This window comes from Anser anser (genome assembly GCF_964211835.1).
Source record: "Anser anser genome assembly, chromosome: 15".
NCBI lineage: Eukaryota > Metazoa > Chordata > Aves > Anseriformes > Anatidae > Anser > Anser anser.
In genome coordinates, this window is record NC_139736.1 from 10,045,005 (window position 1) to 10,062,103 (window position 17,099).

The 17,099-nt window shown below is 36.3% G+C and overlaps 1 protein-coding gene across 3 annotated transcripts in view; it reads left to right on the forward strand.

Moving 5' to 3' along the window:
• The window catches only part of PDXDC1 (pyridoxal dependent decarboxylase domain containing 1), a 31,135-nt gene extending 14,067 nt beyond the window's left edge, over positions 1-17,068 (forward strand). For all 3 annotated transcript variants that reach the window (XM_083800744.1, XM_083800743.1, XM_083800745.1), the window contains exons 7-23: positions 1,310-1,378; positions 1,852-1,930; positions 2,709-2,793; positions 3,631-3,679; positions 3,787-3,888; positions 4,134-4,259; positions 5,327-5,377; positions 6,514-6,577; positions 7,953-8,041; positions 8,752-8,857; positions 9,893-10,064; positions 10,725-10,843; positions 11,727-11,848; positions 13,358-13,450; positions 13,554-13,650; positions 14,865-14,969; positions 15,217-17,068. In XM_083800744.1, the coding sequence (XP_083656870.1) occupies positions 1,310-1,378; positions 1,852-1,930; positions 2,709-2,793; positions 3,631-3,679; positions 3,787-3,888; positions 4,134-4,259; positions 5,327-5,377; positions 6,514-6,577; positions 7,953-8,041; positions 8,752-8,857; positions 9,893-10,064; positions 10,725-10,843; positions 11,727-11,848; positions 13,358-13,450; positions 13,554-13,650; positions 14,865-14,969; positions 15,217-15,467 (1,779 nt within the window). In that variant the 3' untranslated portion in view covers positions 15,468-17,068. The remainder of the gene's footprint in view (positions 1-1,309; positions 1,379-1,851; positions 1,931-2,708; positions 2,794-3,630; positions 3,680-3,786; positions 3,889-4,133; positions 4,260-5,326; positions 5,378-6,513; positions 6,578-7,952; positions 8,042-8,751; positions 8,858-9,892; positions 10,065-10,724; positions 10,844-11,726; positions 11,849-13,357; positions 13,451-13,553; positions 13,651-14,864; positions 14,970-15,216) is intronic.
• Positions 17,069-17,099: the final 31 nt, after the last annotated feature.

The following is a 17,099-nucleotide window of genomic DNA, read 5'->3' on the forward strand; positions in this document are numbered from 1 at the left end:
GTGGTTCCATTTCAGAAAGTTTTGTTTGGAATAGAAAACAAATTACCCCAAAAAGCAGTGCTTTAACGAAATCCAATTTTTCTTAATTATGGTCAAAACCTGTTTTGCCAAGCATTTATTTGCATGAATGTTTTGAGACCATACGATTGAGACCATATGCAGATTTTCTTGTTGCATACGTAATGTTCAGTGATATTTTTAAACTTAACATACACTAAAATAAGGGTCAAATTCTTGGGACTTCTGTTTTCTCAAGTCTTTGGAGAGGACAAGTAGAGGTACTACTAGGATTAAAAATGTAGACAGCAGAGAAATAAAATTGTTAGCACAGAAGGAACTGGTCTGGGCCAAAATGACTTAGGTAGTAAGTGGTAAAAGTTCATTGCAATAAGTTGGTGTCTTTTGCAGGCAAAATGTTGCATGTAGTTATTGATTGAACCTTTTTAATACAAAAAAAAAAATTGCTGCTAATAATTCTAATAATTGGTATTTTTGGAGCCTTTTGCTTCTGAGTACAAACAAAAGATAAGGCACTACTGTTAACTTGTCCTTATCAGGTGATCACTGAATTTAAGTGATGCTGTTTTAGCTTAGACTTTGAGAAATAGCATATATTGCAGAGCACAAATTGGAACTGAGTAACTGGACAATCAGACATTAATTCAACTTCTGTCAAATAAAAGTATAAACACAGACTGGTTTGTAACTGTAGTTCTCTTAATTTGATGAACTTTCTGTTCAGAGTGATGAGCATGATCAACTAGATTTCAATTGCCTAGTGATCTTCCAGGTTAAAGATTAAAATGTGTAAGAGACCTTCATCCAACCCCCATGTTAATTATGCAGAGTTGTCTGAAATTTACCTCTATAGCAAAGGAAGAACATGAACATAATCATGTGAATTAAGCAGTATGCTCAAAGTAGGCAGATTGCTCTCTATTCAGTAGTAAAGTGACTGAACTTCCAGAGTAATAGGGTCCGTGCAAAAAGCATATTTGCTTATAGGCTATATTCATTCAAAGGGTGGGTGCATAGATATCTCAGTAGAAATGCTGTATGCAGTTCATGTACTAACCAAACCTATTGTGTGTTTTTTTTTTTTCCCCGAGTTTCTCTTGTGCTTTCTTTTCTCTGCTAATAATTTGATTAAAAGTTTTGGCAAGAAACTTAGTTCAAAATGTAGTAGCCAGCTTTTTATTGACACGTTTACTATTTTTTACGTCACTTAATATGTGTATTTCTGTAAACGCTTGAAGTGAGTATTCTGAAGCATGTCTCAGTTGTTCAAATTCCATCATTTTTATTGCAGCTAGGGTTACCCCTCTCTTGCATGTGCCGTGTGCCTTGTAACACCATGTTTGGATCTCAACATCAAATGGTAAGTTTGTCTTCCTTAAGAATTACTTTTTTTTTTTATTTTTATTAATAAACTTTTTCCTAACAACATTATTGACATTCACTTAATGTACTTAATTTTTCAGCCTTTAAGTCTGCAATATTATAACTGTAATAATCAGACAAATTTTTCCGGAATGTCAGCACTTTTAATGGCATATAGTAGTGTGCTTTTTAGTCCAGGATTTCTAGAATATGTGTAGTAGAAGGTATGTTTATAAAGTCCACTATGTATTTGCATTGTATTTTTCACAAAGGTTTTTTTTTGACCTTTGGCTTATTTTACCTTTTTGAGAAGAAGAAACTGCAAGCCACAAAGACGTTAAGAACATCTTTCAGAACTCTAACATGCTGTTCCCTTTCACTCTTAATGCACTTTTCCAGTTCAACAGAAACAAATCTCTATTGTTTGATACACATATTTATAAATACATATCTTTTTCTTATTGATAACAGGATGTTGCTTTGTTGGACAGATTGATTAAAGATGATGTTGAGTCTGGAAAACTGCCTTTGTTGCTTGTGGCTAATGCTGGTAAGTGCTATGGACAAATAATAAAAAAGGCACACTTATTTCATGAATATATATATAAAATCCAAAATAAAAATATTTTTTCTTAAACAGCTTAGTGTTTGCATGCCAAGAAATGTCGTAACGTATCTTAATGACCAGACAATTGTTTGTCTAGAGGGGTTTTTATTTAATTGATTCAAATGTGAATTGTACTGTTACAGTTCTGCTTATGTTGGTGCATTAATGTAACTAAAGCTTTTTTTAGTGAACACAAATCTCTTGTTGAAAGTCAATTTCATGTTAACGCTTCAGAATTTTTGACGGATGTGCATCAAAAAATTGCGTTTTTCTTTTAGTTAATAGAACAAAACTGTTCGTTAACGAAGTTAAGTTTGAATGAAGGAGGTGGCTTACCTGCTTTGGACTTAAATATATACATCTGAGATGTTAATTTTGGTTTCCATTCTTTTAGCTGAAGTAATACTTTGAAAATATTAAAAACCTTTTCATCTCTTTGAGGCTGCTGAGCCCTTCAGTGCCTAGGACATCTAATTTTCTGAGTATTTTTAACATACATTGGCAAACAAAGCAAGCATCTTTAATTTATCTAGAATACCAATTGTCCATATGTCACAATGAACCAGGTATGAATATTGTGTAGCTGGCTCTTTTTACATATACTCCTTCCAACTCTTGCTAGTGACTTTTTTGACAACAGTATAAGAGGTCCTCTTTCATAGAGTCCTGGTTTGCATGCGTATCCTTTGTGATGGCTTTTTTTTTCCCCTTTTCAACAAAGGTACACCAGGTGCTGGGCACACAGATAAACTTGGGCGGCTGAAGGAACTTTGTGAGCAGTATAATATGTGGCTCCACGTAGAAGGGTATGGAACTTGAGATTTCTTTCTGTATAAACCATACTCATTAAGAAGTCTGAATAATAGCTTTACGGCTAACCAGCTAGTGGAGGATCGTAGGACGATCTTGATTTTTGCCATGTTAGGCAATTTGTGTGGCTATAATTCTATCCATCTATGAGACTCAGATTGTTTTACATCTACGGGAATAATTGGAGTGATTATTTCAGCGAGGATACTGGTTACTTTTACTCAGAATGTAATCTTATCTGTCCATGCTTTGAAGAGCTTGGAATACAAAGAAAAGAGGGCTTTATAGGACAATTCAGGGGAGACATTATATGGTGATTATTGAGAATTAGAAAGGAGGATGAAGTGTGACAACTTCAGTGAAGGTTGTCAAGAAGGCTGCCATTAGAGCAGAATGCAATGTAACTGGGAGGAAGATTAAACTAAAAGGAAAATAAATTGGAAGAACTTAGGCAATGTTATTGAAGACTCCAGTGCTCTTAGATTTTTTCTGAACCTGGAGTAGAGACTGTTTCTTTTGATGTTTCATTGTATAGTGTTATATTTGCATGCTATTTATTTCTGATACCAGATTGTTGCTGAATTATGGGTAGGAGTTCAGGGGGATGATTTCCCTTAAGTTTGGTCATGTTTTTAGATTGAAATGGATTTTTAGTTTTGGGCTTACCATCTTGGAATTCCATGTAGCGACATCTACTGCATAGTTCATCAAAAAAAAAATGCATGAACAAAAATGACCTCCCTTTGCACATCAACATGCAATATTAAACTGGAGATTAAAATGCTCTCTTTTAATACACACTTAATATGTGCTAATATCATTTATTTTTCTAGAGTGAATTTGGCAACTTTGGCTTTGGGTTATGTCTCCTCTTCTGTACTGGTATGTTTTACTATGTCTAGAAATCTTATAATGTGCTTTAGACTTTAAGGTCATGATCTAATCAAAGTACATATGGTTTATGTTCTGCTTATTGTAATAAACTTCAGGCTGCTACAAAATGTGACAGCATGACTCTTACTCTGGGTTCCTGGCTGGGTCTCCCAGCTGTACCTGCAGTGACACTCTACAGACATGAGGATCCTTCTTTGGTATGTTCAGCTTTTCAGTCATTATTATCAAGACATTGAAACTTTAATTGTGATTGTGGTATAGTGTCTTCTTTTCTAATAAGCATCATTATTAAACTTATTAGCTTAATAAGCATCATAAGCATCTAAATTATAATTTGCACAAGACCCCCTATTTAAACTGTGACGCATTCTGTAATCTGGCAAAAATGAAATAATGGAAAAATGTTAATAGAAGATTTTTGTTTGTTTGTTTTCCTCTTTAGTCCTTAGCAGCTGGGCTAACATCAAGTCAGCCTGTAGAGAAACTTCGTGCCCTGCCCCTGTGGCTCTCCTTGCAGTACTTGGGCCATGATGGGATTGTGGAAAGGATAAAGCATGCTTCACAACTAGTAAGCAGCGCTTGGTTGGTTGGTTGGTTGGTTGATCAACGTAGCCTTGGTTATGGCTTCTTTGCTTCTCTGAGTATGGGCTGGAGGCTGTTCTTGAGAATCTTCATCAGGTTTAACAGTCTGAGTCTCTAAGCAGAGAAGAACAGTAATATTAGGGGGAACAATGTTTTCAGACTGTATATTTTATTAGTTTTAATGTGAAATACTTAATTTTTGTTCTTTCTAACTGTAAAATTACATAATCTTTTTTTTCTATCACTGCTATATTGACTGTTTTGCTTGAAAACTGCTAAAAGACTTATTTTTGTACTCTTCTTGGCATTATACTGATTCAAGGAATAGTAAATTATAAAGCTTGACAAAAAGGATTTCAACACATTTCTTCAAATACAGTACCAAGTCTACTATTTTTGAATTAAGAACCTTCAGTAAAAATTAACATCCAATATAATATGTATGTTAGAAAATGCCTTGTTTATATACAAAGCATTTGCATTAAAAGTATAGCACTTTCTCAAAATTCAGAGAAGAGCAAAGGGAAGTGGAAAGCTTCTGTAAAGGTTAATGAAGAAACTATTGGCATGAAAGATCTAAAAGAGTGACAAAATAACATTAGTCATTAAGATTTTTGTGGCATTGAAGAGTGATCTTAGCTTTTATAATAGTCTATTAATAGTCTTTAACCACACAAGAATGTCTTTTCTAATGAAAATAACTTAAAAAGTTATCATAACCAGTTGCTATGGTAGCTTTGGGAAAATTAACTGTTCTGCTACACACTGTGCTTCAGTTAGTCAACAGAGTTGCGTTATCTCTGGAACTTTGTCAACAAATACACTTAAGACTTGATGAAAAACACTTTGTACTCAGTGTTTTACTAGTAATTAAAAAATAATTTGTTTTGTATTACATTTATAAACAAGAACTAAATGGATCTCCAGCACCTCATAGGGGTTTGTTAACAAATGGAGGTTATGGTGTGACTGTTTAATATTTGTCAGAATAAGTTTCAGCTTCTAAAACTGTTTTTGTCCTGTTTTTGTTTCCTTTCTGCTGTGGTCTTCTAGAGTCAAAGGTTGCTGGAAAACTTGAAAAACCTGGATTTCATTAAAACTTCGGTACGGTCTGCATTTAATACTTTGGTTGTATAGCTTAGTCTTTACCTATTTGATAAGACTAATTTTGACTCAAAGGAAATTATCTAAAAATATTTAAAACACAGTAATTATTTTAAATATGTTTGGTATCCTTTTTAGTTAAGTTCAGGTGTTCGGTGAAATTGTGTGGCTTGGTTGTGTATGGCCTCTAGATTGTACTTGTTCCATTGCTGTGAACTCTTGCATTCATTGGAGCTGACAATAACATCCAGAAATTGTCTCCAGAGCTTAACTTAATTCCCGTTTAAAAGGTCCATTTGTTCAGTAATACATTTACAAAACTGATAATACATTTATGATAGCAGTTTCCAAAAGCTTCTCAAATACATTCTGCCTGCATCTTGCCCATGAGATGGTGCTGTGAACCCTATGAAATTCTATGCAAAAATTATCCCAGTTTGAGGGTTTTACTCCAGAATTTGTTTCAGAAATTGTACCTGGTGTGTTCATTTAAAGTTCGATTTCAGTGAAATGTCCTGTTCAACAGTTTTTTTAGTGTCGTTCTGAAAGATAACTTTTTAAAATAGTTTTTCCAAGAGCTTTGGGAGTTGGAGTTACTGTAGCACTTGCCCCTTCTACCTAAATAAACCTTGCATTTTTAGGATTCTTAGGACTCGGATTGCCTCCAGAGGTTGCCCAGTCCATTTTTCCTATCTCCAAGGCAGAATCAATTATTATTATTCCTGCTGGAACTTTCTTGACATCTCCCAGTGATTCTTGGCAGATTTTGAAGAATGTTTTCTTTAATCATTAATGCCTGAAAATACGTAAAGCTAAATTGACTTCTGTCAGTACAATCTGTTTGCTAGTGAATGTGCTTAGGTTTCGTGTTTTATGGTGCTCAAAGTTCAGTTATGCATACATTAAATCAATACAGTTCTGCTTTAACTGAATAGTGACTTATTTTCCACTGTTTACAGATATGCTTACTCAGACTCCTACAGAGTTAACATCTAATACTGAGACAGTGTGAACATTGTTACTGTCATCAAAACGAAATGATCTGCTTTACTCAGCAGTCTAAAGAATTTTGTATAGTGTTAAATCTTTAAAAAGTTTGCAAATATATTTATAAAATTATTTCAATTTTTATTAAGGTTGAAGATGAACTGAGTTCACCAGTGGTGGTTTTCAAGTTCTACCAGAAGTATTTAAATAGAGGTATGTGATTTATTTAGAAACAAATGAGCAAACCACAACAAACCAACCTTCTCTATCTTCCTTTAAAAAACAAACAAACAAGAAAAAAACACTGCAAATGCTAAAATTAATTTGATTTAAGTAAATTATTATTAGGTACATTATACGTGGTGCACTTCTCTTGTGTAACATGCCTTTGAAAAGGTTGTGAATACTGGTTGTAATCTAGTGATAGAATTCATACACGTGATAGCTTTTTTTAGATAGACTGCAGTGTTCTAAATGTGCACAGCAAGTCATTTCTCCTGTCTTGACTGGAGGAAATTTGCATATGATTTTGATCATGAGAGCAGATGATGATAATCCCCCATAAGCTGCAGACTGCGTTTGAAGGTACTGTTGAGGGAAAATCTTCCATTGTTTTTGTTCAGACTTTGTTTCTTTCAAACATTTAGTGGTTAGTTGCCAGAACAATGTTTCTCTGTTTTACTGCTGTTTTCTGTTGCAGTAGTTTTAGAAATAGCAGAGCACGTGATGACCAGCTCTGTAAATCATGTCAATGGGTATGGTAGCCACACCAAACGTGGCTCAGGGCAGAACATCCCTACGTGGATGTCCTCTCACAGGAAGAGGAATTTTGTCCTTTTGATTACAACAGAGGATGTTGTTTATGCTGCTTGAATGCACACATTCTGAATGTGGGGACCATGTCCAGCTGGGTGAGGCAAATGACTGATAGAAAACTGTAGTTTTGTTGAGTGTTGATTTTAATTCTCTGTGGATTTTTTTGTGTTTTGCATGGGGGAAGGTTCTTAATCTAACTAGTGGTCACACTTATGAAGTAAACCTCTTCGTCTTGGTCCAGTGAAAAGACTTGTTGGATAGCTTTATCCATTGATGCATTTGTCTGAACAGCTTTACTAGGGAGAAGTCACCCACCTGAATTCTAAGGATGTAAAATCTTTGGCCCACTTCTGCATATTTTGTGCATATAATGGGCTTTTAAGTCCTTAGTATTATTTGCGTATAGTAAAAATTAATCATTCAATCTCAATTTAAAAATGTTGCCAAATGCATCAAATTAAATATTGCAGCCTGCTGTGACAGGATTCTGTTTCGTAAAAGCCCTGTTTTTATTATGGGGGGACTTGAACCTCAGAAAAGTGAGAAGTATTTTATGGATTGTTTTTAAAGCTAGTACATTCAACTCTTTGACTCCTAATATTTTTCATGTTCAGCATACCTTAAAAAATTCCTTGTTAGTCTGCTTGACATAGTGTAGATGTGTCACATTACCTAAGAAATGTACTTATCTTTTATCTGAACTTTAGGCTGCCTTTTGTTTAATTAAGTAAATACAAATCTCTTTCTGTGATTCTTGTATCTTTGGATTCAGATCAAACCTCACACGCTGCACAGGCCTCAACTATTCCGCACCCCATAATAAGCAATGAAGGACACATTTATGACACTTTCAATCAGTGGGTAAGAATGGATATTTTCCTCTTTAGGAGAAAAAGAAATGAGAGTTGAGTGCTTCCAGGGGTTCCTCTGTATAAAAGATTTATTAGACAAGCTTGGTAATATCTTCTGATCTGGTATCCTTTGCAAAATCTACTGGGAATTTGGGATTACAAAGGTGAACTTGATCGGAAGCACAGTTGATTTCTCACTCTTGATTATTTTGCTTGTAATTGCTACTAACATTATTACTGCATCTTAAAACATTTGGTAGTTTTTTTTTTTTCCCCTTGGGCTTGTGGGAATATGCAAAAACTTTCAGAACTCTTCTTAATTGGCTATATACTTCATTGATGATGTTTGTTTAATCACGAGAAGACAGACTTTCTTTTCCAGCTCTTAACAGAATTCTGGAAACTTGTGCTCACGGAGAGCTGAGCACATCACTCTTTTGGATTAATTGCATGGTAATCATAGCATACTTCACAATTTTGTAGAAACTTCAGACTTACAATACTTGCAGCTTATTCTGAATTTTCATGATTTAAGTATGTGTCCAACTTCTGTCTTATCACCATCAAGCTAAAGTACTGTGTTACCAGAGGCGATTTTGAGAAATACGGGGAACTGTGCTGAGCAAGTGGTTCTCCTTAGCTGTGGGAGGAGTCTGACCTGAGCTGGTGGCTGCAGGGCCAACCTCTGTGCATTTCTTTAACTGGGCCTTGTCTCTTCAGCTAGGAGAGCAGTTGGCGCAGCTGGTTCCTGCCAGTGGGGTTGATGTGGTAGAACTGGAAGATGAGGGCACGTGTGTGCGTTTCAGCCCGTTAATGACTTCTGCAGGTAACATTCACTTTACTCAGCCACTTGTAAAATTGGAATTTGCCATAAAATTGTACATCAGTCTCCTGGTGTAAAAGCAGATATACTCAAGGAAGTCTTTACTATGGTGAGGATTTTTTTTCCCAATAAATCTATATTGACTTTATCATTCCTTTGTGCCTTGGTAGCAGGTACATTAGAGGTAGCTCAGTTATTGTATGTGACATTACCTCGTTACATCTGCAGAGATAGATGTTTATTTGATTATTTTTTAAAATTCATTAGCAACAGGAGAAGCTCTTGGCTTCTGAGAGTTATAAAAGAAATATGAAGGATAAGTCATCCCCCTCTTTCCTTCTCTCAGATGCGTAACACAAGGAAAAGATGCTTGACCTTTCTTCACAGGTGTTTCAACACTAAAATGCTGCTTATGTTCAAACTACAACTAATTAACCAGAAGAATTATTTACTAAACCCCAAGGTTTTTCTGTAATTACTGTTGTATGAGGAAAAAAAATCTGCATTTTGGAAAACGTTGTAAATTTGATGTTTAAGCTAGCACCATATGCATGCTTTGTTTAGACCCAGCAGATGCATAGAGCAACTTTCAGAGGCTCAGGCGATGAATTGTGGCTCCTTTTAGCTTGTGTGGGTTGAGCAGTTTAGGCTAGCAAAGCACGTGATGCTGATGTGAGAGGATCCTAGTGTACATGGGAAGGTACACTGCAGAATAAAATTACTTGGTGATGCTGTGATTTTGATTTTTTTAAACAGTATAGAAGCAAATTCATTGTCTTTTTGGCTATGGGAAGAGAGTTCTGATGCTAGCTACAGATGCAATGAAAGGGGTATTGTCCGTATTAGTTTGTAAACTCACCTTTTTTCACTGCAAATGAAGAAAAAGGCTGGTATGTAGATCAAGATACATTGATGCTATCTTGAATTATATTTACAATTAACTTACAAAGTGGTTTCTCTACAGATTACTTGTTTAATTCAGACATCTGTGCGTATGTCCATTCACTTTCTTTGTATGCTAATACATCAGCTCTTTAGTTTTAGGGACAGAAATACAAGATGTTGATCAGTTGGTAGACTGCTTAAAGATGAAGATACCAGTATTGACAAGTACACTGCAACTGAGAGAGGAGTTTGAGCAAGAAGTGAGAAGAACAGTAGGCCTTTTGTATATTGAAGACCTCAGCTGGCCAGGATTAGGTGTTGTAAGGTACATTTTTCAGTATTTTCTTCTTTATGTTTGGATAGACAGTACAGTAGCACAAATGAATACAGGGTCTCTTTATTAGCAATTTGGATGTGTTGCTTGCTGATTAGTCTCTGTCTTTGTCCTCACTTGACATTTGAGTGTTTTTGTTTTAAATAAAACAACAATTTTTTTATTATTTAGAAAAGCTGAATTGCTGTTTAAGCAAAATTAGAGCAGTGGTCTAATATCGGAGGCAATATGCTGGTCTGTTAAACAGAAATGTAACATGCAATGTTGCTTTATTTAACTAAGCATAGCATACGTTTTTGTCTAGGATGAGATTCACTTATATACTGAATAAAACCCTTTAAATGTGTATTCTGATCATCTGATGCAGTCTACTGGGTACGATTCTGTACAATCAAAGCAGTTGAAGTATGATCAGTTTATTACCTAGAAATCTGTTGTGTTCAGTTAAGTTTGCACTGGCCAGCCTTCACCTCATGCCCAACCAAAAAGCTGATTACAAATGCCATTAAACTGGTTGGTTTAGAATGTTGCTTTAAGCTTTTGGTTTGTAAAATATAGAAATTTGTAGAAACATGCTAGATGTGCAGATCTGTGTTTTGTTGTTTTTAAATGTACTGTAAAGTGAACTGACTCTTCTGACTTGGTTTGAAGGTACAGCTATCACAGTGATGGGAAGAATGATGACAAACAAGAAAAAGAATTAGAAAAAATTAACACAGAACTTCTGAAAAAATTAAATGAACTGGAGTCGGATCTCACTTTTTCTTTGGGTAACTGCACTATTTAAAAAAAAAAACTTACATTCAAGCTACCAGTCACTTTACTGGTTGTGCTATAACCTTTCAAGAGGTCAGTCATACGTAGGTTATTATAATGGAAAATTACACTGCTGTGTATGTAGTTCCTTTAGAAACAACATCTGTAACTCTGTGTCCTCCTCATCCCTTATTTGAGTTGGTAAATGTTCAGCAGGGTGAGCTGCTTGCACTGTTTGCAGAAATACTTGTGAAAACTGACCTATGAGCACCCAGACCTGAAAGGGTTTCCTTGTCAGAGGGAATGAAAGCCGCAAGTTTCCCTTTGTAAACTGAGCCTTCTCGGGAAGTTTGGTATCTAGTGAAAAGCAGGTCTCATTAAAAAACTACTGACCAATTCACTGCTTTCTCTGGCTAGATTAAAGCTTCAGATGACTTTTGTGATAATTAGCAGCACTTCCAAGAATATACGGTGCCACATTACAGATGTAATAATACTAATTTGTTTACTTGAATCTCAGATCTTTTCTAAGTCTGCCTTCAAAGATTAAGTACCCTGGAATTGTGGAACCAAGCAATTGGTAGATGGCAAAAAGTAACAAGTTTGAAGCATATTCAACACTGATATTTATCATGTGATCCCTTGGCTGTATGAAATATCCAGTGTTCATCTTGTTTAGATGTTGTTTTCTGTTGTTTTTGAGAACCCACATACCTGAGTTTTTGTAGTCTGCGTAGTTTATACCTATGCAGATATTGTACTTAATTACTGAAGTGTGCGTGTTTGTCTTTGTGTGCGTGTATTAGAATTTCCAGATTAATAAGCAAGGGCATGGCATGTATTCTGAGAATACATTTTTTATATTTCACAAACACTCGATTCTCCCTATGTTCACAGGCCCAGAATTTGGAGGACAGAAGAACTGTGTTTATATTGGCATGGTAACTGAGGATCTGGATGTGTCGGAGTTAGTTGAAACTATTGCAGCAACAGGCAGAGAAATCGAAGAAAATTCAAGAGTATGTGTTAATAAGTTAATAAATATAAAAAGTCTCAGATAACTGCCCTAAAATGTGTGGAAAAATCAGTGGCATAATAACTTAAGTTACAAATTATCTATTAAATTACTAATGCTAATGTAAGTCCTTTTTGTAAAAGCATTTATATGACTAGAGTTCTCCCTTCCAGTTAGGATCAAGCATAGCAGTATTCCTAAATGACCTTCATCACGAATGTCTGTCCTTTCACTCCTAAAGCACTGGGCATTTAATTTCCTCAACATAAAAAAAAAACAAAACAAATGAACAAAAACCAAAACCAAGAAACAAAAAAACCCACAGAACTTAAGACATCCCACAGGCCTATTTCTGCCCATGGGAATGTTGATTTTGGCAATTAATTTTTTTCTGGTAGTATTTTCTGGAGCCTCTTTACCCATTTTTGACATGCTGTGCTGTTTTGAAGGTGAGGTTATAGAAGATCAATTGGCTGTAGTGTTCCTTCATTTTTTGATCTTTTGCAGCTGAGAGATTAGGAACTGAATTTTGGTATATGTGTTACTCTTATCCTGAAGCTTCTAGGGGAGAACAGAGTAGTGGAGGACTCTGAAAGATGCAGTCCCTGGAACCAACTACAAAAAATGTGGAACTGAAACAATCTTAAAACATTTGATTCAAAATTGATGTTCAAGCCCCTTCTGTAGTCAATTCACCTCCTCCATGTAGCCAGTACATTGGGTTATTTAGCTTGCTGTGGTGACCAATTTCTGTCTTGCCTCTCCCCTAGAGAAAAGGAGCAGATCCCACTTTTCCCTTTGTTTTTATTAACTGACAGTAACCTAAATTGTTGGCCTTCTGGAGGAAGTAGCTGTCACCAAAGGCTCGCGCAATGTTAAAATTAAATTAATTGCCCATTAAATTGTGCAAATTGGCATTTTTCTTGCACGCAACAAAACTGTGGCTTTGGTTTTTGATCTTTTGTTTTTTTTTTATCCTCCCAGAAAGCTGCTTGTGCTTTGCAACATAAAATGTCACTGATGCTGGCATAGACTGCCACAGGGGTCATAGTGGCAGTCGTACACTAAATTTGCAAGCCTTAGTTGAGCCTTATCTGGGCTGCCACATACCTGTGGCTTTAGGCTTGCTGTGAGTCTGACTTAGTTCTGGGCACTTCTGGAAACCAAACCACACTTTATAAGCTTAAAAATTCTCTGTTGGATTCAGCTTCTGAGGAACACTTCTGTGCTAAGCAGACATTTGATGAATTTGGGTCACAAGTTGATCTCGAAGCAAAAGAGAAGTAATGTACCATTCCTGCTTAAAATGATGTTCTGTCCTCTGTGCATATATATATTTTAAATCCTGTACATTCTTTAATTTACAGTAGCAATGAAATAGGGCTTGTCAAATGCAAATTTAAATTAGAAAAAGATATCTGACTACTCAATTTACATTCTCAAAGCCTGAATTAAAAAATACAATTTCAAGTCTAAATACTGTATATAATAATAAAATTTCACTTTTTATTAGCTGTTGGAAAACATGACTGAAGTCGTTAGAAAAGGGATACAGGAAGCACAACTTCAGCTTCAGAAAGCAAATGAAGAACGACTTCTGGAAGAGGTAAGACTATAAAAAAAAAAATAGCTATCTAGGTAACTTGTAATAACTCGTCACAACACAGGTAGTGTGCTCACCAGCCAGTGTTTGATTGTGTCTTTCACAGGGGCTGCTACGGCAAATACCTGTAGTAGGCTCTGTGCTGAACTGGTTTTCTCCATTCCAAGCTTCACCAAAGGGAAGAACATTTAATTTAACAGCAGGTAGGACTCAGTGCATATGCAGCCATGTTAAGCTGTGTTCTAGATGTTTCCAGTTTTATACTGAAACTGCAACACACTTTCTTGTGCTGATTTGATTGCGAATGACATAATCCACCCTCAAGATGTAAAGGAACATGCACTTCACTTCTGTAATGCTCATTAAGAAAATCTCCTAACCTCTTGTTTAGTTTGCATTTTATTCTTGCATATTGAGTCATTCTAAAAAAAAGCTGTACTGGATATTGGCATTTGTTAATGCAGGAATAATTGTTGGCCGCACACATTGCAAAAGTTTGTATCCTTGGAGTTTATTCGGAATGTCAAAATACGTAAGGTAGTGGGGTAGGGAGCTCTTGGGTGTTAGAGTATTGCTCCCATGTATGTTCTGTGATACCTGAACTTGATTTCTGTCTGAAATTCTGGTTTCAGATGTCATGGAGCTGTGTCGCAGTGATGAAGTACTAGTTTCCAGGCAATGGTGTAAGGTCTGAGAAAAGGGACAGGCTAAAACTAGCTGAGGACAAGCATGAACACGGCTTTGCAGGAGACAGTGATGAATGGAATATTACAGAATATAGGGCTATTATTTTACTCATCTATCTGTAATTCATGACTGGTGATGTGAAAAGAACTATCTATAGCTTGCGCATCATTCTTGGTGATGTACTAGCATAATACTCTCAAAAATTATAAACTTTCACTGTAAAAAGTGCAGCAGAGTCTTAAGAATATTTCTGAACTCAGCGAAGTGTCAGTTGGAGCTAGAAAAACGGCCCAGCTGTGTGTGTTTGTAATTAGCCGGGAAGGCTTTCTGCTCATTCTCAGCACACTGACGAGAAGGGTCTTACAGCAAGGAACTACAAGGTTCCTTGGGAATGCTTATTCCATTCACAGCTAGATGTCCTTCCAGAGTGCAGTGCTCAATAGCTTGCACCTGGGGATGTGTCAAGCCCAGTGGGAAAGGGTAAGTGGAATATTGGAGGTAGCAGTATTGGGAAGCAGGAGTGAGGTCTTCACTCTTCATCTTCGTAAGACTCGGCATGCCTGTTGTCAGGTGCTCAGAAACCAACTACACGTGAGAGGCAGTTTCAGGCCAACCTAGGCCATGCAGTTTTAGAAACATGCGTTACAGATAGATTGTTCATATTTTATAAATACAGCTGAAAAGTTGTCTATATTCAACTTCCTACTTGCCACTTTTTTTTAACCTGCAGGTTCTCTAGAATCCACAGAATCTACGTATGTATCAAAAGCCCAAGGAACAGGTACTACTCCACCACCAACTCCTACTTCCAGCCTTACAAAGCAAAGACTTCCTGGTAAGTTTTTACTCGCTAGTTTTATTTCTAAAACTTGCTAAAGTATCCTGGCCTCAGCACGCATCTGAGTAAATGCACCTGTAACTGGAAGCAAGTATTTATATGGTTAGTGTACAGGTTAGCACCCAAATAAAATCTGTTTCTTTGCAGTTGTCAGATTAAGATACTTTCTTTGAATCTTAACCCTGTGCATACCGCATCTTGCATTTGATGCCTTCATTGGTACTGTTCTTCCAACACTTTACAGGTCAAAAAATTTTTAAAAGGTCTCTAAGAAATTCCGATGCCTTTAGTGAGACCAGTTCAGTCAGCCACTGTGAGGACCTGGAGAAGACGGATCAGAGACCCCCGGCTCTATCCCCTGGCCAAGAGCAAAGGTCACCAGAGACAGAAAAACCAGAGCAGCAGCAGCAGGAGGGGGCACAGACACCAAATAAAGGCACTGAGGACATTCCAAGGGACTGCACAAAGGTAGAGGAACAAGAAAGTCAAAGATAAAATCTGTACTGTGGATTTAAGACTTTGCAGATGAATCACATGCCCCGGGAGGCAGGGCATTGGTGATGCATTTAAAATGTGAACAGTGCCACACACTAGTACAGTAATAACTACTGTATCTTATTAACTGGGATTTTGCACAAATATAAATTCCCCCCATGGGACAGAGATTTGTCTTACTGTACACTTACTACAGTTGCTTTAATCCTGTACATGTCAGTGTCACCAAAGTAGTAGTGAGATTTATTAACTGCTCGTAAATATTTGTAAAAAAAAAAAAATTGGCAGTTACAGTACCTGTAAGATTTTAAGCATGATAGTAGTTGCTAACTGGTCAGCCATGCACAAGAGTAAGAATACATTTGCACCGAATAATTGTAAATTGACCTTATTTTATGTGAATATATTTAAGAAACTGCCAATTTTTCACCTTTTTTATATTTAAAATTCAGTTTAGCCTTTCCTGCAGACCATCCTAGTCATACTAGCTCTATTTTGCCTTTTTTTAACCCTTACAAAGAGCATTGCCAAGCAGTTGTGGTGCAGTGAGTGTTAGGGATGGATGCCTGTGTGTCTAGGAGTCACTGAACTTTGCCATCAGCAGTTTTTCCCCACTGTTGTATGACTTGACCCTGAGTACAGTGGGACTTTGAGAAAGAAATTGTCTCTGCATGCCTAAATGGCTTCTTGCTTCTACCACTGAAAAGGATGACCAACCCATTGTTATTTTCCTTTGCACGCCAGTTATAAACTAAATACTATTGAATACATCTATGTAGTGTAACTGGAATTCTTTTCGGTTGTGTACTTTTTAAAGCTAGTTATAGTAAAGCTTGAAAAAAAAAACAACTTTGTGCTGGTTTCAACACTTACTTTTGAATAACAGTAACTTGCCTATAGTAGAAATTGTACAGAGTCAGTGAAATTACATAGTTTATTTACACTACAGCACAAGTTCCTAGTCTCCAGGACTATTTAATGCACAAGTTATGCTTTGGATACATCAAAAGCTAAGGTGTAGAAGTCTTTGTCCCCCAAAACTATTGTAGTTACTTCACTGCAAATTTTCAGCCCCTTGTGGAAAGGAGATCTTTGGAGAAGGTTGCTTTCCCCGAGGGAATCCCATCCCATCCCTACAGAGCTGGATACCAGTACTGTAGTTTGCTTTGTTTTTTCCAAAAGATGTTAATTAACACTAATGCAATGGCTGTAGTGGTAGCAGAATTAACTTGGATAATCTGAAAAAATTGGTTTTTTTTTTTTTTTGAATCGTACTGTCACCTGATTTGACTTTCACCATCTAGATCCTGTGGGGCTGGGATGCCACAAACAAGGTTAATTTCACTACTGGGGTAATTTGTGTAAATCAGAGTGCAATTTTTCTAAAGTGCAAAAACAATTAAGTTGACTAGTCTTCCGTATTGGTTTCTTTGGTGCAATGAAGTATGTTAATAAGAGTAATTTGTTGGGGATCAAGGTATCACCACAATGATTAATTTTTAATGTTTTTATATTTGGAATTGTTAAATCAGTTTTGTTGGAATGAGCTTCATTCTTTAGATACTATCTGAATGTTTCAATAAAGATTCTTCAAATTATTAGTCTTGACTTATGGGAACTTCCTTCAAAAAT